Raw genomic sequence first — 20027 nt, 5'->3', positions numbered from 1 at the left:
TTCCTGATCCATCATTCATTCACAGGCCAGCGTTATCGTCATCCAATAACTTACATTCAGTCACAGCAGGTCAGGTCACAGTACAGTACACAGCATCAGCGTCAGTCCACAGATATACTCAGACTCCCAAACTTCAAAGCAACACCCCAACCCCACACCACTGCCAACTAAACCAAAACCAAAACCAAAACCAAAACCAAGAACCCCACTTTCGAAAATCTACTCTAACCAACCAATCCCCACATTGTGACCAAATGTGAACAGGATTCCCCATCACAATGGTCTATTCCCATCGTTGATAGAGAAAGGCTAACCAGCTTACCGCCCCCCATTTCTCAGTTTCCTTTTCTTACAAGCATAACCCTTGCAGCAGCACCACCAGCTTTTTACTTACTCACAGAAAATACTCATTATAATAATCCATCACAAAAATTTAAAATAATAAACAACCAACAAGCTCACTAATATAATGATCGACAAACAAAAACTCTTGAAGAAGGTAGAGAGCCATTGATATTACTAGTATAGTATATAGTTAGCGCCGCAAATAAACGACCCTAGCTACATAACATAACTTCAAATTACTAATGTTTCCGTTTATAAACTTGACCTAATTATAATAATAATAAATAATTATAATAATAATAATTAAACTAATGCTACCAAAGATTTCAACTACACCAGCTAAATCAGATTAAACAGACCAACATATAATAGATTTGATTACATTAACCACAAAAGTTAACCTCAGAGAAAGAAAGAAAGAGAAGAAAAAAAAAAAGAAACTCAAGGTACGATTGATCAGTAAGGTGGTGGCGGTGGTTGTGGTCTAGCCGTTGGAGCCCAAATCACATCAGAGGGCAAGTGACAGCTGTACATGGACATTCCGCACGACTCCGCCTGTCCATGTCCGCTATCTCCGCCGCCGGAGACCTGCGGCGAATGTCCATCACCGGCGGAGGCGCCCTCTTCCTCCGGCGGCAACCTGTGGTATGCAGGGTTGTTAAACGAGGCGGCGATCACGAATACCGTGCCGGCGGCCATCAGCCCGCCGGCAACAAGTCCTCCGACGATCTGCCCCTGCGGTCCGGCGAGCGAGATGGCGAAGCCGTTGGGAACCGCCGGCGAAGCGCCCGACTGCTGCGGAAGGAAGGTGGCGGAAACAGAAAGGATATCGAAACGGCCGTGAAAAGTAACGGTTGAGCCGGGAGTAGTAGAAGGTTGACGGAGCGTAACGTTAGCGACGGTTCCGGAACCGGTGAGGACGCAGATTCCCATGTTCTTGCGGCGACTGAACTGGGCGATGGCCTCCACGACGTCGTTTCCACCAGACACTTCTAAAATGTATGGACTCATAGCGGGTTCCGGGTCTCGGGTTATGATAACGGGTGGCTTGGGTTTGTTTTTGGACCCGGGAGGACGCCCCCTCGGACGCCGAACAACCTCGATAGTCGCGCCGTCGCCGCCGGAGGAGTTTGCTTTCTGAACGGTGCTTGGGGTGGTGGCGGCGCCAACACGGTTTTCTTCTTCCGCGGAGAGTTGGAAAGGGTGGTGTGGGAAAGGATGGTGTTGGGGTTGAAGCTTTGAGAACATACTAGGTGGTGTTGTTTCACTCTTAGGATGTTGTTGCTGTTGCTCTAGGTATTCTCCTTTCATTGTTTTTTTTTTTTGGATTTGGATTATCTCTTAGAATAAGAATAACCAATCCCGAGTGGGAGTATGATTGGGGTTTGGGTGGTTATTGTAAAAAAATAAGAAGTGAAGGAGAGGTGGGGGAGGGAATGGAGAAAGGGAGGTGTTTGGAATTGTTTATTATGGTATATATTGAGAGGAGAGAGAGCTTTGAAACTAAGTAAAGAAGACTACTAATGGCGCCGCTGGTTGGAACAAAGGTGGGGTCCACGTCACACATGAGACAGATAGATAGATATATGTCGAATGCAAATTGAGCATTGGGTGCCTCAATCTAGCACCGCCTTTCCTTTTCTTCCCTTGTTCATACGAGAGCCAGTTAGTTTCCTTCCTCTTGCCTCACAAATGGCTTTATTACTAATTAATTCAATTATTTTGTTTTGACATCCCCATCTTCCCCATTGCTTCCTTAGGATGACTATCTTTACGTTACTTTGGAAATTCAAACCACGCTATCATTTCTTTTAGGTCAAATGGTCCTCACTTCTATCATTGTCCTTAACGGTGCTTGCTTATCAGCTTTATTATTTCTAAACAAACGTGATCTATTCTGCCACACTATATCACTCATTATGCTACCTAATTACCACTTAGCTTAGTTTTAATCCAAATCCTACCAATCTTATAACTTCGTCTGTCCTGAATAACGCTTGGTCCTCTCATTTTCACTTAGACCTACTCAATCTCCTCGTTAATTATAATCCTTTTATTGTGCAACATCACTTTAAACCTCATTAGTTAAACTCACTTTCTTTAGCTATAATTCCTTTCTAATATAAACAATGTAATTTGAATTTATTGTGTAAAGATAATCTTAACTCATTCCTTGGAGACTATTTTTTACTCATTCACTTACTTTTTCATCTTTCCAATTGAATGCTTTCTCTATAATTATTATTCTTCTCATGAAAAACAAAAATACTATTCTTTTTACCAAATTCACATATATCAATCCATTCACTAAACCAATTTAACTACTTATTGTTATTGGTGAATTTGGTATTTTTTATTATATATAGAGGAACAAACATAGTTATAAAACTTACTCATATCAGTCGGGTCAAATTGTTAACATAGAAATCAGACACAACCGGTTTGAGTCACTGTTGGATCGATTACGTATACTATCTAATATGATATGGTATTGAATTGGTGACTCGACAACCCAGTTCACTCAATGGGTCATGCCTTTTATTTTTTTTACAAGTGAACAATATCACTCAATTTATATATTACATTTGAGTTATTTATAGATTTGTTTATATTTTTTATTAGACATAACTAAATCTTGAAATTTGAAATAATAAAATTGTTATCATTTTTAATTTTTTTTACTAAGTTATAAGTATATTAGATTATGTTTCTCATTGTACAACAATGAAATATAATTTAAATTTTAACTTAAGTCTAACGTTGTTAATATATATATAATTCTAAAAAAATATGTTGTGTGATTAAAATTTTAAATAATTTTATAATTATACTTCTAAATATATTAAATTTTATTATATTTTAAATCATAAGCGTATAAGATTATATGTTATGTAATTATTTAGATTTTTTTAATATAAATCCATTCATATGGTGGACTAATAATTCATTAAATCCATTTTTGGCCCCAATCTCCTGATTGAGTTTATTATAAGCTACCGAGTCCGGTAACATTAATGTTTTAGGAGATGAATCTCTCTGTTTACGCTTTTTTTCTTCTTCTTTTGAATTGTATGTCATGGTGTACAAGCTAACGATGATGGACTCTTCCTTCAAGATGCAAGTGTCGACTTTATAACCCAGCCTATGAAGCTATGACCAAGGAGGTGTACCCTGAACGTAAAGTATATAAACGATGCTATGGACAGGTCAAGGCTTTCATATCCTGCAGCTCACGTGATTTCAATTGCGCAACTTCGAGTTTGTAGTTGCTTTGACTTCTAATCTTACCAAGAGTAAAAATCATGTTTGTTGAGTTAATTATTCAGACCCTTATTCACACTCTCTTCGATTTGAATATAAAAAATCATAGTACTAAGTAACAAAAATAATTTGTTAATATTTTTTTTTAAACTGGTATTCATTAAAATTTGATATTAAAAATAAAAAAAACCATTGCCTTATTTAATATACAATTACAACCTTGAGAATCATTTTATTAAATAGGATATAGTTAATTAATTACAATTTACTTAATATTTTGTATTAGTACACAATTTACTTTTAGAGTTAAATATATTTTTAATCATTGTGATTTATTTATTTTTATCCCTGTAATTTTTTTTTAATCTTTATAAAATGTATTTATTTTGTTTTTCATTCTTAAAGTGCTTTAGATAATACTTTACATAGTTAAAAAAGTATTTTGAACCATGAAAAAAAAATATTATCTAAAATATTTTAAGGAAAAAGAATAAAAAAAATACATTTTGTGAAAAAATGTTAAATTACATGAAAAAATATATTTAAACCTTTATTTTTACTTATATTGGATAAATGAGAGAATAAGTGCAATCATAAGCCCCTAAAAAAACAAAGGTGCTGAGTTTGATTCAGGATAATAGTAAATGAATTCGAGTTATCTCAGAGTCACAATAATTCTATTAACGAATATATTTGTGTCCTACAAATCTTGATGCTTCATGAAATTTGCTCTCCTCTCCTCTACTATGTGTTTTTTTAATCCATTATTTAATTAAAATATACTAGTAAATATCATTATTTTAATTTTAATTTTTTATTTCTTTTCACAGTTTTCCAACTTTTTGCAAATTATATATATATACAAACAATGTTTTAACATTTATATATTTTTTTATAGCTCAGATAAGCATACTTTTTATGATTGTAATCAAACAAAAAATAACTCTTTACATAAAATTTCTTAAAAGTACTTTTTATAAATTTTTAAAATAACTTTTTCCCAAATAAAAAAAGTTAAAACATACATAACTTTGTATTCTAAACAAGGATCGTAAAAGAACAGTAAAAAGTGGATGCAAGAATCATTTCCCGCAACATTCTTTCACCCAAAAAAATCAGACCAACTCACCGAACACAATTTTTGCCCAACGTTTGCATGCATGATCACGGGGCGTTTGACCAAATAAGATGATCATAAACTACAACTGCATATTAAGCATTTCTCAGTAATGACTAAACGAACATATGATGTTAAAAGAGAATGTATCTACACATGCTCTTCTCTACACCAATTCCTTCATCCCCATAATCACGAGGCTTTGTTATACTTATGTGCATCTTCTTTTTGGAAATGGTGACCCAGCTGGAGCAATGAGGCCAAGATTTTCCATCACTCTTACCCTCCTGGAACTCAACTCTGGGGACTTTCCTAACGAGCTTGTTTCCTGAGTATAAATACCAAGTGAATACACCAGGCAAAAATGGAATAAATAACATATGAAATAGCAAGGTCTCAATTCCCTATAAGTACTTACACGACTTTGGCTAGACAAATCATCGTCATTTGATGTCTCTTTTTGCTTTTCGTGCTTGTTTTTATTCTGCTCCTTATCTTCCCCATTGGATTTTCTCTTGCCTGCAGCATTTTTGCTTGATGTTCCTGTTGAAAGAGATTGAAGAGAGAAATTGTGTTTAGGCTACTTATATGTTGTGGAATTTATGCATTGATTTACAATCAACGATAGTAGTCTAATCTAGCTGAATAAACAGTAAATGAGTATATAATCTATTCAATATAAATAAAGATTGCTATGTGTAACATAAATGGTAATATTTTAACAACCCCGGCCCATCTGAAGCTGAAGCTGAAGCTACTAAGTACTTCTCCACTTTGATACAAATACACCCAACCAAACTGTGGTAGAAATGACCAAACTAATGGAACAGATCCAAAACTCAGCAACCATACATGAATAAGACCAAATAGACATAATACAAACAGCAACAGAACATAATAAATACAAGTCCAAACAGAAGCAGATCCACAGAGAGGATAAGCCACCATGGATAGACCATCAAAACAACTTCTTGGAGTTGTACAACTACTGGAAAAACGCGGGTATCCATCTCTGTCGAAGGTGGTGAAAAGTTGGAACAAACGCCATCAGATGGTGTGCACATGGATGCTCAGAATAAAGCGGGCATCCAGTGTACCGAAAAGAGCGTGACAAACCATTGTGGAATGGCATCAATAATAGCTAGGAAGCTATAGATGTAGCCGAGAGGCCAAGGGTCTGAAGGGAAATTTTGTATTCACAGGGGACCAAGCACAGCAGCAAAGGATTATGTGGGGGGAATTACAAAGCAGAGAAAGCACCCCTGGAGAAGGAACTGTGAAAAACACCTTCAACATCTTGGACAGAAGAAAGAGATAAAAGAACAGCAACAGAAGATGCAAGAGAGTGTAGCCGGAACAAGCACACAACAGATGAAGTAAAAACAAGAGCAAATTGTGAAAAATATGATCATAACTGATGGCTGATAAAATGAACACAGCCAGCCACAGGAAACTAATACAGGTAAGATATGAAACAAAGGAGTTTCAGGAACTCCTTTTGCCTCCAGCTACTAGATTACCTTCGATAATGCCCACCTAAGGCAAGACTCTACCATCTTTTCTACAATAGATGTTTCCCCATTTTTTCTTTAATGTATTCATTCTTAATCAGTATCATGTCTAACATGTCCGCTCATCTCAGCTACAATGAATATATTCTCTTATTGCCTTTTTATTACCCAACATTATACAACATTGCAAGTCTTATAACTGTTGTAAAAGATTATAAACAGACATAAGAAAAAAGGTACAAATGCTTATGTAAATTCATTTCCATTGAGTCTCAACTAAAGTTGAGGGTTTGCTTAACACGTGTTGGGGTTCTAAGACCTGGCATGTTGCCCCATATGGAGAAGAACAACACATTCTCAAATGGATTTGCTAAATATTTACTCGTTTTTATTCCTTTCCTTAATATTTACTCTACAATTGGCAATAACATTCTGTTTCCTGCTTTTCCAAGAGATGAGGTTCCCTCCCTTAAGAACACAATAGCCAGAAGTGGACCGTTTGTCACTGTCATATCCTGCCCAATCTACATTTTGAGTATCCAATAATATCAATGTGACTACTGTCATGTAAACTAGTCCTTTTTCTCGGTGACCCCTTACTGTAACAAAAAAATCCAAAAAATTGTATTCCAATGAGACTCACAAGTCACAACACTTGCAAGAAAGGATATATTTGGTTTGGTCATGGTGAGATAATTTAACCCTCTCACTAATCTCCAATATCTGTTTGGGTTTGAATATGACTCCTTTGATTTCACATTCAAGTCCACAGGGTTATCAATTGGTTTACAGTATAACAATCCTTATTCCTCCAAAATACTGAGAGCATACTTTCTTTGTGAGATAGCAATACATGCCTAGGATTGAGCCAATTCAATCCCATGGAAATATCACAACTTGCCTAAATCCTTGGTTTAAAAATGATGAAACAAGTGTTGTTTTAAGTGCCTCAATACCTACATAATCATCTCCTGTAATAACAATATCGTTGACATACATCACAAAATAAATATGTTTATTGGAGTGAGTGTGAGAGCACTTAATGAAAATTGAGTGATCTACCTCACAATGAGTCAATCCCAAATTGCTAGGTGGCCTTGCTAAATCTTCCAAACCAAGCTCAAGGAGACTATTTCAACCCATATAAAGACTTGGCAACTTGTAAACCAGACTTGACTCTCCCTGAGCAACAAAATTATAGGTGGTTGCTTCATATAAATCTCTTCCTCCAAGTCACCACACAAGACACCATTTGTAATGTCTAACTGATACAATGGCCAATGTTTCAAGGCAGCCATGGATAAGAAGAGACGAATTGATGCCATTTTGGCAACAAAAAAAGAGTGTCAGTGTAATCCAAACCATAAAATTGAGTGTACCCCTTTGTCACAAGACAAACATTCAAATGATTCATCAGTCCACCAAGGCCAACGTTAACAATAAAGATCCACCTACAACCAACAGTAGACTTTCCAGGGGGAGCTAGAACAGAAGCCCAAGTATGATTGGATTCTATTGGGGTCATCTCATCAACCATCCAAGGCAGTTGAGTGCTTGCTTAACTGTCTTAATAATGGTAACAAATGACAGAAACTCAATGACTGCACAAACTGTAGGAGAAGACTAGAGGTGGTAGAGATCATGTGATTCAGATTCTTCTCCAATCATCTACCCCATACTCTGGTACTATGTAAGAATCAAAAGTAAAGGTTACAGTGAAGTTTGGTGAACATGTAAGTTGACTAATAGGGATTAAGTTTATGTATAATGAGGGAAGAGGTGAGGATTGGCAAAAGCTATAGCCTATGTGATCAAAAGCACCAAACCCAAGATCCAGCGGTGTAGATTGAGAGAGACAAACTATGGAATTTCCTGTATAGGCTATAGTGGCTGAAGAAAAGGCTCATTGGGCTTCCTAAGCTGAAGGTACCCCTTGTATTCATTGGCTGAGAACAAACTCAGGTGATTTCTCTCTGACTTAATCTTCTGCTCAATAGCCAGATTTAGAGATTGAGAAACCTTAGCAATTTTATATGGAAACCCATGTAAAGAGTAGCAGTTGTCTTGAGCATGCCCATCTTGCTTACAAGTATAATGAAAGTTACCTCTATCACCTCTTCCAGAGTCACACATCTCCTCCATGATTACTTGAGTAGGAGACAAAAGCTAAGGACACAACTACAATCAGAGAATCGATACAAGTCTAGGTGAAGGGATTCAAATTTCGAATAAGATGATCAATTAACCCCTTTACAACTGGGGATATTAGGACTTGTCAAGGTTTGAATTCTAATAGATTCAAAGTCCTCACAGAGATCATGGAGAATAAAAACATAAACATATTATTTAGCCTCAGCAATTTCACAGTCATCGTAGATTAATATGAACTTGATCTCGTCAATTGTTGATTGTGCCTTGTTCTTTAAGGACATATCATGGTTTGTCATCTAGAGTGTAGCTAATCTATGAACAAACTATGCAACCCCTGTATATCATTGGCATAAATATATTGAGCTTTCTTCCAAACATCATAACAAGTTGATAATCCACCCGTTTCCATTCATCTCTCTCAATAACAATAATATCCTCTACCTTCTTAGTGAGATGCTCAGAAAGACCCTGACTGAGAAACCAGACATCAATAGTAGTATATCAACCCAAGTAATTTTTGCCATTCACCATAGGGGAATCAACCAATTTTTCAGCCATTGAAACAAATCACTCAAAAAACAGAACCAAACTGCAATAGTAGGCTCTAACAGAGATAAGGTAGGAACAACCAAAACGCAGCACGCAAACAAGCAAAGCAGAAGAAACAATTAGGCCAGCAATCAAACAGGAAGAGATCCTACACAGGAAGGGAGACCCACTGAACAGATTTGGCCAAAAAACAAACAGGGATGGGTCAGCCTGGATAATGGCTAACAAAGACCAAAAACGAATCAGAGGTGCTCTAATACCAACTTGAATTCAAAACTGAATGTTTCATTGATTTCCTGAAGAAGAGAACCCTCGGCTGGGGCTGAATATATATACACATGATACAAGAGATAAAGCAAGAAATAATTAACTCTTAATCTTAGGGATTAATATAAAAACAGTCAGAGATATCTAACTTATCTAAAATAACAGAAAAAATTAAAAGAATATTTCATTTGATAATTATACAAAATCAACTATAACTAACAACAACAAATGGAAAAGGGATACCACCAAATGGTCCAAACCCTTGGTGTGTTTATACTCTTCTCTTTCTCTCCTTTTTTTTTATTCTCTGGAAAGAGAAAATTCAAAATAGCTATGCTATTTGTATTGTGGTAGAACAAAACCATTAGAGTCATAAGAAAATGGGCTAACCTTTAGGCTTTGATGATGATCCCTTTGATCTACGGGATTTTGTGCTAGGAAGATCCTTTCACCCATAAAGAAAATGACAATTCAAAGTGTTTAAGACAACTTGCTGCCTAAGTAAAAAAATCTGAAGATCATGCTCATAACTTCATCATTAGCAATCCAAACGAAGAAGGTATGGGTACCTGTTCAAGAGTTTGCAGAAGTACTTTCCTGAGAGAACCATCATTACGATCAAGTATCTGAAAGCTCAGGCATATAAGTGCAGAGAAAATCATGCTAAAGCAATGATATTTACAGAGAGACAAAAATTTAGTACATATACCAAATATCAACTTACTGTCTTAAACTCATCGCGACATTTAATAGGATCTGCATATGAGCTGCAGAAGGAAACAAGGCCCGTTACAAGGAATTAATTGTGCAAGTGCACGCATATGGATAACCATTGCACCCCTTTCAAAAGTACGTTCCAGTTACAAAAAGAATATTCCTCACCAAAAGTACGTGCAAAACAGTTATACAAACATGCACTAAATTATATAGAACATAAATATGAAAAAGTACTACTTACTATGTATAGCTTCCATAATGCCTAACAAGGATGTCTCCTGGCAATCGTTTGGTCCGTTTGCTTGGTTTAACGCTCTTATTAACACTATTTTCATCAACAACCTACAACAAAGTCAATCATTTTAAAAAATATATATATAATTTAAACATCAATTAGTTAACATTAAACCTTTCGTGAGGTCATAGAAACCAGCAAGCATGAACATTGACTTACCTGTGCAGGCCACCATGAGCTACCGCGAAGCTTGACAAATATCACATCTCCCACACTAGCCACTGAATCATTTGCACCTCCTTCACTGATCTCACTTTTACCGCTCTTACTCCCACAAGCCATTATAGTTTGAATCCGGGCTAAGAAAACCCAAAGGTTCCAGCCTGTTAGTTTCACCGCTAAATAATGCACTAAGCACACAAGAAAACAGAATCAATTGCCTAGACTAACACAAACAAACACGCCGTAGCATGGATCACACTAATCAAGTTGTCATGCCGTTCTTCATTACCCATAATTCAATTGTCATAAAGACGAGGAGCAAGAACTAAAAATTGTTGAAAATGTTTTACCTAAACCATATCTTGAAAGCAAATGGAAGCGTTTCACATTTCTTCTTTCACCAGTGACATGCAATTATAAATTAAATAAAATAAAATAAACAGAAAACGAAGGCGTGTTTGGCAGAGACTTACAAAGGAATGTGGAAGCAGTAGCAAAGAAGAAGTGAGTAGGAGGGAGAACAAAGGCGGGCTAGAGTTCAGCGTGTAGGAAATAACCCCAAACAGCTTTGATTCATAGAAACGTTGATTTCCCAGGCAGGAACAAGATTCAGATTTTCACGCCCAATTAACGAATCGTTTATCATGTGTTTATAAATATGCAGGCTACATTTTCCTTTTTTTAAAAAAAAATGTCAAGCTACGTCACATGATATATATATATATATATATATATATATATATTAATGTGATTGATACTTTCGGAATTTTTCTTTGATTTTTTTTTTCATTTCAAAGACCATTATGGTAATTTATTGAAAAAATATTATGGTAATACTGTATATTTTCAAAAAACAAAATAACTTTTTTACCCGAATATATAATAAATAACAAAATATTAATTTTTTAGAATTGTATAAAAATAAATATAAAAAACTTTTTATATTTTGGATATGATAAATAATTTTTAATAGTTTGTAAACACGTAATTAAAAAATGGTTAATAGATGATGATGAAAGGTATAATTTTTCTTGTAGCTTTGCCAAACAATTTCAATTACGAAATAATTACTACTAGTATTTTAGTTTAAACAATATACAAGATAAATATTTATATTTATATAAATAAATCTATCATAAATAAATACTTTAAATATATAAATTATGTTATAAATAAATATTTTTGAACAAATAAATTATATTTTAAGTATATTATAAGTTAAATTATATTGTCATACAAGGTTATTTTAAACTATTGATAAATTATTTTAAGAATATTGAAGTTCATTTAAAAATAAAAATGAAAATTTAAAAATGACAGATTGAAAGAGCAAGCAGTTAAGAAAAACAAATATAGATAAAAATAATGATTTGAGATAGTAGAAAGAAACTTTTTGAATTAATTATTAAATTAAAATAAATTTGGAATTGAAATTGAGAAGTGTATTTCAAATGAAAAAAAATGGTCAATATGATATTAGGATAAGACATGTATTCTGTAAAAAAAATATAAAAATCTGAGACATGTGTCTCAATGAAACATGGCAAAGGAGAGCTTAATCTTTCTTGCTTAACAAATTATGCGGACTAGATACGAAGAAAAAAAATCATTTGTTTGTCATAGATCTAGCTAGATGATAAAGTATTCAATTTAACTGTGTAGCTCGTGGCAATATGTGTTTGTTATCAAGTTATCAAAAGAATATTGGTTGTAGTCGTATGAAGGAAAAGTTGAAGACATGTTTGAATGGAGACTTTATTATCATGGATATGAATAAAAATTTCTTTATGGTTAAAATGGATTTGCTTATGGATAAAGAAAAGTTGTTATTATAAGACATTGGATGATATATATTTGAATATTATATAGTGGTAACCGATTGGAGTATGCATTTTGCCTCTCCACATAAAGCAATGGATTGTACTTTGTCTATATATGGCTCCTTGAACTATATCTAGTAGATTAGGATGAAACCTTAGTATTGGCAAATAGTCTTCAAAGTGAGAAGACCAGTGAGGTGAATAATAATATGTTAAAGGGTTGGAATAGATCTTAATAACCCTATTGTTGGGACAATTTGACTAAATGACTATTGGTACAAGGTTGCTTATAAAGGATTATACACTCTTCGTGTTGAATGTGATTGTTACGATCGCATTGTTATAGATTGTATTTCTGCAAAAGTACTGAAAAACTCGACCATTGCACACAGAGACGAATCTAAGGGGGCAGACAAGGACCTTGAGTCCCCTCCTTCAATATCCTTTTCACTCATGAGGAAAAAAAATAAAAAATAAAAAATAATATTTATACAGAAAAATGAATAGAAAATATAATGTTGAGTTGATGTTTGTTTAATTTTCTTTTAATGGTGTGTGTAGTTCTATTTTTACACATAAAATTAATAACAATTTTTTTTTTCTACTTGTATTTCTCTTGATAAAATATATGTAGTGCCAAAATACATTAAATTTCCCAAAGTCTAAACCCTATGAATATCTATATATAAATTATTCACCATATGTTCAAAATATATTTTAATCTCTAAATTTATATTTTAGCTGGTTGTTAACCGTTTAGTACCTGCTTGTAAAAAAAACCGTTTAGAACCAAAATCTGGATCAATCCATTAATTTCAATGGATTTATTATTTTAATTGGAAGTAATTATGGATGGATAATGAATTAATTGATTGCATTTCCCCTCATGTTTTTTAATAGTTAAAACGGCTTAATTAATGAAGATGAACATATCAAATCTAACAATTACAACTAAAATTCAACTAAAACTTAAGCTCGATTTGCAATTACTTGTACATGTCCATTTTTACAAGAAAAATAAATTGATTTTTTTCATTCACTCATTAACAGAATAAAAGTAAGTATTAAATTACCTAAACTTTGTTATATTAAATTATGTATAATATAATTGTCCAAACCTGTAAATAAACAAATTCATCCTAATTTACCTGTTAGATCATCACTATGTAAAAGTTACCCTATTTTTTTATATGTTAGAAATTCTTTTTCTTTATATTTTCAATTTAATAGATATATCTATGAATATTTGTGGCTACTTATCCAACCTAAGGGATCCTAGAACGATGAACCCTCATAAAATACACGAATAGGACTGATTAATCAGGTCAGCGACCAATTTATTCAATTGAGAATTACTACTGGTACTACCCATTTTGCTCTAAACCCCTACCAATAGGTGAAATCTCAATTTTGCCCCCTATTTAAAATTTTCCCACCCCTCTCTCTTCCCTCTTTCCCCGCCTCCTCCCTTTCGTGGGACCCTCTCTCTTAATCTGTTCCTTCCTCCACTCTAAAGCTACTATCCAACCCAAGTATATTTCTAAGGGTGGACGCTTTCGCAGTTCTGTAAACGATGCTCATCAGAAAAGGAAGGTTGAAAACATGAGCAAGGAGCCCTTAGATGTACATAGAGCCAACCTCGTAACAAATCTGTCCTTCTGCACTGAGCCCGTTCAAACTAGCTCAAAGAAGAAGTTCGGGGTAGGCCTATATTTCCTCCACCAGTTCTTTACTGTTTTGAAAAGAAAACAAAAATTACGAATCGCGATTGTGTTACTTTTTTTTTTTTTTTCTGATTTTGAACACCACAATATGTGTTTGGAAAAAAAACACAATCAAATCATTATTTTGTTGTGTTTTTTTATTGCAACGAAATCAAGATTTCTTTGTTTAACTTTTTTCTTAGCACAAGGAATGTGCAATGACAAATCTATTTGAGAGAGAGTAGGGGCAGCTGCCCTCACTAGATTTTTATTTCTTTTTCATATATGTGTGGTTACTAATCATTTCTAAAATTTAAAATATATTTAAAAATTTAGTTATTAATTTATATATTTTTTTTCTCAAATATAAATAAATTTTAATTAATTTTACCTCGTTTAATTTCACTATCTTTAAAATATTGCTCATTTAATTGAGGTTTTAGTTCTAATAACTTTTTCTTATTCATGATACTTGAAAAGTAAATTAAAAAAAAAAATTAATTTAGATTAATACAATTATACGTGGTTAACTAAATTTTCTTAGTTAGTGTAAATAATTTTTTTCTTACATTTGAGATTGGGAAAAGTATGCACAACTAAAAAGTTATGGATTCGTCACTAGTGATGTAAGAAAGTTAAACAACGGTATCTCGATTCGGTTATGTTAAGGGGGTGAAAAAAAAATAGAGTTTTGATTTGGTTGTTATGTCTCTAGTGAAAAAAATTATACATGATTCCTCTGTACATATATGCAATAGAATAGAATAAAATAAAATATTAGTACATTGATAGGAGCCGAGAGCAAGTCGAGTGGGTCAATATCCAACTCCATATTTTTGCATGCCTATTTTAAGTTGTCCAAAAAGGACTTTTAGCAGGATGAGTTGAGCTTGCCCTTTGGGCTAATAATATATTTATTTTTCCACTTAGGTTAAAAAAAAAAAATAGTGCAAGATTTCAATTTTTTGTTCATTTTAGAGTGCCTTTGTATCTGTCTTACTTTTCATTGAACGTGTGTCCATCTCGGTTAAAAGTGCGTTATGTTTTTGACCAGGATGTATGGCTACTTCAGCGTATGTGATTTGATAAAAATACGCGCGTCCCCTTTGAAGCTTATGGATCCACACAAAATGGATTCTCTGTGTGTATTTTTCCGGTTTTCAATTTGATCTCTCATTCACCTGCCCTCAAAAGAAGAACTGTAAATCTGTAATAGAAAGACGAGACTCAGACATGAACTGGGATGTAAAGACTGTGGAAGAAAGCCTGCAAACTGCTTCATTAATTCTCCAGAATAACTACTTTTTTCTCTCCTTTTTTTTAGAAATCGGAAAAAAAAGAACGGTTATTTTTTTATAGCAGGAGCAGCAACAAAGGAGATGCCGTATGGATAAATGTCCGCTAAGCTATTTTTTTAGCCCACGTTATCTCTTTTTTTTTTGTATTTTTTTTAATAAAAATTATTTTATAGAAATTAAACAGTTTTTTAAAATACTAAAAATGTCCTTATGAGTATTTTTTGTTACAAATAACATATTAGTTTTTTTCATTTTATATGTAAATTTTTGTTAAATCTATGATTTTTATTTACAATTTATATATATATAAATAAATTAATTATTATAAAATTTATTAGCAAAACAGTGTTATAAAATAATTGATGTGGAGAGTTATAATTGATCAAAGTAAGTTAGTCCACTTCGATCTATTTTTGGGTAAGTTAATAGCGAGACAGGCCAAAACATGTCATGCTAGCCCGTTTTGTCTCTTTTGCTAATGAATCTAATGTTGAGAAAAAGAAATAGAAAGACAAGAAATAAATAAGAACTAATATTTGTAATAATTAAATTTTAAGTTACATTAATATATATATATATATATATATATATATATATATATATATATATATATATTTTAAATTTCAATAGTTTTCAATGTAAGCAGAAGTATGTCTATATTTATTGGACTACCAAAAAAAATTGTCAAGCCAATGACTATGGCAGCATGAAGAAATTGAGAAATGATCATTCGAGTGAGTGCACATGACTAATGCATGTCTGGTTAAGAACCTGTTTGAATTTCAAATCATTCAGTCAGTCATCAATCAACAAAGCCAGTGTAAAATCAACCAAAAGGTAAAGGATGCATTGATTATATCATCAGAAGAAAAAAATGCCACGAATATAATCAACAGCATTCCGTGTCCAACTGAAGTCAGATATACAAAAAACCTCAGAGATGCCTCCCGTCAACTAAGATGCTGATTCCTGGTGAGTGCAATTATTTGAAGTGGTACACCCTGATGGTAAGTCTCATGCATTATCTAAAAAATATATATCAATGAATACCAAAAGAGAGATAGAGGAGAAAAAAGTTTAAATATGATAGATATTATAATAAAGATGTGTCTATATATCACCACTTTTATCTAAATCCACCGATCACGCGAAATGCATCTTATTGAAAAATTATTATTCAGGCTGGAAAATGCTTTGCAGGACAATCTTTTCAAATTGTCCTGATGCTGTTAGTTTGTCAGATACTCAGGGACATATGGCGAAAGAAAGCTTTGTTTGGAGCATAATCACCTGTAGAAAGAAGAGTTTGTATAATGAAATGGTGGTCCACAGAGCAAATTTGAATTCAACTTTGTGTAAAACTAACAACAGAACGGGAAAAATAAAATTGAAGGTCAGAATTAAAGGATTAGAAGAACCAGCTAGAAATGTCACAAATTGTGTGGCACCATTTGTAATTGAGGTCAGTTAAAAAATGAAGCAATTTTTTGGGGGGATGGAGTACAAGAAATAAATAGAAGTCTCAATCTTGCACATGTTTTCTTCCAAGTGACAGTAGTCATTCATTTTTCATGGAGAACAATAAATAAATAAATCAATAACTACGTAGTATTCTAATCTCTTATGTATGTTTTCAGGTGCATATTCAATTTGGCTTAGCCACACTAGTGTAGAATGTGGTCCAGATCCCCATTTTAACAAAAAGGTACATCATAACTACGTACGGAGTCATAGTTATCGTATGTATTAATAGCCTGACAGATGACAACCAGGCGAATTTTGTTTTTGTTCTGCATATTAGGGTATATAGAAATGTTTGCTGGTTTTTCCAATTATATTAAACTAATGAGTAAAAAACATAGCAATAACTCTAGATGATTAGCTGGTAAAAGGACAATAATTCGCCTATAGAAAAAGAAGTAAGCTGCAATTGTCAAAACAATTTATGCAGACAGCAAATTTAATTGGCAACACAGAACGATTCTATAATGATCTAACCTTTTTGACTTAATTTATGTCAGGACCATTAAAAATAAGATTAAGAAGGTTTAATGTAAGGAATAAATTACCCGAAGCACATGGTTGAGAGATAGCAAGCGTATATGATAAGAGGCAGTGGTCCCCATTACTGCTGGGGTCTGCACTCTGCAATAAACTTGAGAGCAATCAGAAACGTTGTTATAAAGATCAATATTCTTTGATGAGACTTCACATGTAAACAACACATGACTAATATGACAACGAAATGCATATTAGCATGCTACCACCTTACCTTGTGACCTCAGCAGAGAGGTAGAAATACATACATAGGCTCTTTAGATTCGGAGGGGAAGACCTATATGTTATGTTAAACACTTAGCAATGTTTGTGGTCCTTCCCTTCCTATCTTATAGGGTGTATAAAAATATGATAGGTTACTTTCCCAATGCTGTTGTATGAGTAGAGGCCGTTAGATCCATCCAACACAAGAACCGCTTAACGCCACCAGCGCGCACATGCACTCTCATTCTATTATTCCTTGCACATCAAGACGCAAGAGACGGAGAGAGAGAGTGTGTATCCCCAAGGACTATTGAAGAGTTGGGAGTGAAAGTCATAAATAAGACAAGCACATGATCCTGCACCAGTGTGCATCAATGGGGGATACGGAGATCCCTTGTCTCACCTTCTGATTCTATTCACTCATCATCATCCACACATACCCATCATTTTTTAACTCAACCTACTTTATTTCTTCATACTGAATACTATTACTCTATACAATACAAATATTTTTATGACTCAACATGAAAAATGGTTAATATTGGATATACTGTATAATATTTGTCGCATCACTAACACTTTTAAACATCAAATTCTCTATTAAAAATAACGACTTCAAGTTTCTTATATTAACTTTTCATTAGAAACATTGTTTGGTTTAAAGGATGAAAGAGGGATGAAAGTAGTTGCAAGAAGGGATAAAAATGACAGGGTAAAAATATTTAATGTACTTATATTATCAATTTTTTTACAGTAAATCAATTTAACTTATTAAAAACTATAATTATATAAACTTTATTTTAATGCAAATGAAATTTATTAATAATTTTATAAATTTTAAATTGGAAATATTTAAAAATAATATTTAAGACTCCTAAAATTGCAATAGATAATATGTAATTAAAGAAAATTAAAATTATTATTTTTCTCTTCTTTTTATTTTTTACATTATTTGAACTTTTATGATTGTTATACCTGTATAGAAAATTAGGAGAAATCTTTGTTAATACAAAAAATATATAATATTATGTTGCTACATATAAATTAAGAAAAAGATGTATTAAATTAAAAGAAATATCAGCCAAGACAACGTCATTCTTATAATCTAATTACATCTCTCTCTCTCTCTCTTTATTTCTCAAAATTGAATGTAAAGATATTATCACCTGTTGTTGATTCTGATCAGGTCGAGTCACTGAAAAATTCACTGCTAGTTGCCATTTGACTCAACGGTCATATTCATTCCAGATTTTCTTGGAGAATATCTTTCTAAATAAATAATAAAAAAATGTGCTTCTACAGGGAGTTCACAACCTGAATTGGAATAAGTAGAGAATTAATAATTATACAAAAAATAGGAATGTGACAAAAAGAATTGGAAAATTACCGCAAATAATGTTTTTCTTTATACAAAACATTTTGTTTAAATGGTTTACTCATGATTTATTTTTTATTTTGGTTAAATTGTAATTTTAGTCCCCTAACTTTTAATTATAACATATGATCCCTCCTAATTTTATAAATTAATAATTTTGATTAATTTATTATATTATTAACTAATAAATTATGATTAATAAAGTTAATAAGTTAATATAAAATAAGTTTTTTATATAAAACAATTAATATTATAAAATTAATTTATAATTAACTTAATAACTCTATTAATTATAATTATTAGTTAATAATCTAATAAATTAACTGAAATCATTAATTTATAAACTTAGAAGAAGAAATATTATAATTAAAAATTCAAAAAATCATGAATTTGAAAAATAAAGGGAGCACAAATCATAATTTAATCTTTTTTGAAGTTACCGAACACCATGACATTGTCGTAACAATGTTTTATGTAGGCTAAAAATAAAACTAATAAAAATTGCTATCTGTGACTTAAAAAGGTTTAATTAAGTTTTTTATCCATGTAATGTACTATTTTTTTTTAAAATCATTTTTGTACACTAAAAGAAAAAAAAGTAACATATTCGTAAGCATGAAAAAAAAATTAAGCACTAACTATAATTTCTAAGTTTAATAAAATCTCATCACACATTTTCTAAACGGTTATTTATATGCTTTTTTCTTCCTTGTTCAACACTAAAGGGTGACTTGTCAAAGCCAGTCCAACTCTACATTGTGCACATTGTGTAACAAGTTCTATCCAAAAATAGCATCCATTGCAACAAACTCTACTAACATTACTGGATCAGTGGCTCCTCCCTAACCTGTCAAAGCCAGTCCAGACTCTCGTTTTGGCGTTGGCAAGATCTGCTGCTCAACCATACATTCTAGAATAACTGGATCCTTGCATTCAAAACACCATCAAGTGCAAAAACCTCTCAAGCTGTTTTTTTTTTTTTTTTTTTTTACTTTTTTTCTTTTTTAATCAACAAATGTTAGTTGTTATTTTTGTTAGAATGTTAGTAAGAGAGATTTGAAGTTGCGACCTCTCCCTCCCCCTTCTCCATTCTCCCTTCAACCACCAAACCGATCTTATATTTCTTACCTCACAAGTTGTTTGGTATGCCTTAGAGATTCTATGCCAACAAGTCACGATCTCGCATATCAACGC

At 32.8% G+C, this 20027-nt stretch overlaps 2 protein-coding genes across 3 annotated transcripts; both read right to left on the bottom strand.

The window, feature by feature from the left end:
- Window positions 1–490: 490 nt before the first annotated feature.
- On the bottom strand, window positions 491–1828 carry LOC114415226 (AT-hook motif nuclear-localized protein 17-like). The gene has a single exon (XM_028379819.1). The coding sequence runs from the start codon at window positions 1654–1656 to the stop codon at window positions 802–804; it is 855 nt and encodes a 284-aa protein (XP_028235620.1). The 5' UTR covers window positions 1657–1828; the 3' UTR covers window positions 491–801.
- Window positions 1829–4616: 2788 nt separating this feature from the next.
- Window positions 4617–11024, bottom strand: LOC114415225. Of its 2 annotated transcripts, none has more exons than XM_028379818.1 (8): window positions 10849–11024; window positions 10373–10563; window positions 10160–10260; window positions 9926–9968; window positions 9771–9827; window positions 9592–9646; window positions 5142–5266; window positions 4617–5051 (listed from the first exon to the last, which is right to left on the bottom strand). In XM_028379818.1, the coding sequence occupies exons 2-8, from the start codon at window positions 10493–10495 to the stop codon at window positions 4935–4937; spliced, it is 621 nt and encodes a 206-aa protein (XP_028235619.1). In that variant the 5' UTR covers window positions 10496–10563; window positions 10849–11024; the 3' UTR covers window positions 4617–4934. The 2 variants fall into 2 exon arrangements, with proteins under 2 accessions (XP_028235619.1, XP_028235618.1); XM_028379817.1 differs by having other exon boundaries at window positions 10373–10512; window positions 10849–11023.
- Between the last annotated feature and the right edge of the window lie 9003 nt (window positions 11025–20027).

The sequence above is a fragment of the Glycine soja genome, chromosome 6 (genome assembly GCF_004193775.1).
Source record: "Glycine soja cultivar W05 chromosome 6, ASM419377v2, whole genome shotgun sequence".
NCBI classification, from domain to species: Eukaryota; Viridiplantae; Streptophyta; class Magnoliopsida; order Fabales; family Fabaceae; genus Glycine; species Glycine soja.
Note: the sequence above shows the minus strand (reverse complement) of the source record. Positions and strands in the feature narration are given on the sequence as shown.

Coding starts and splice junctions, on each gene's coding strand:
- LOC114415226 (XM_028379819.1), bottom strand. CDS start 1,656: ATGAAAGGAGAATACCTAGAGCAACAGCAACAACATCCTAAGAGTGAA.
- LOC114415225 (XM_028379818.1), bottom strand. CDS start 10,495: ATGGCTTGTGGGAGTAAGAGCGGTAAAAGTGAGATCAGTGAAGGAGGT. Junction 9,969..10,159: donor CATTATGGAAGCTATACATA/GTAAGTAGTACT, acceptor TTCCTTCTGCAG/CTCATATGCAGATCCTATTA. Junction 5,267..9,591: donor ATCATCATCAAAGCCTAAAG/GTTAGCCCATTT, acceptor CTCTTTCAACAG/GAACATCAAGCAAAAATGCT.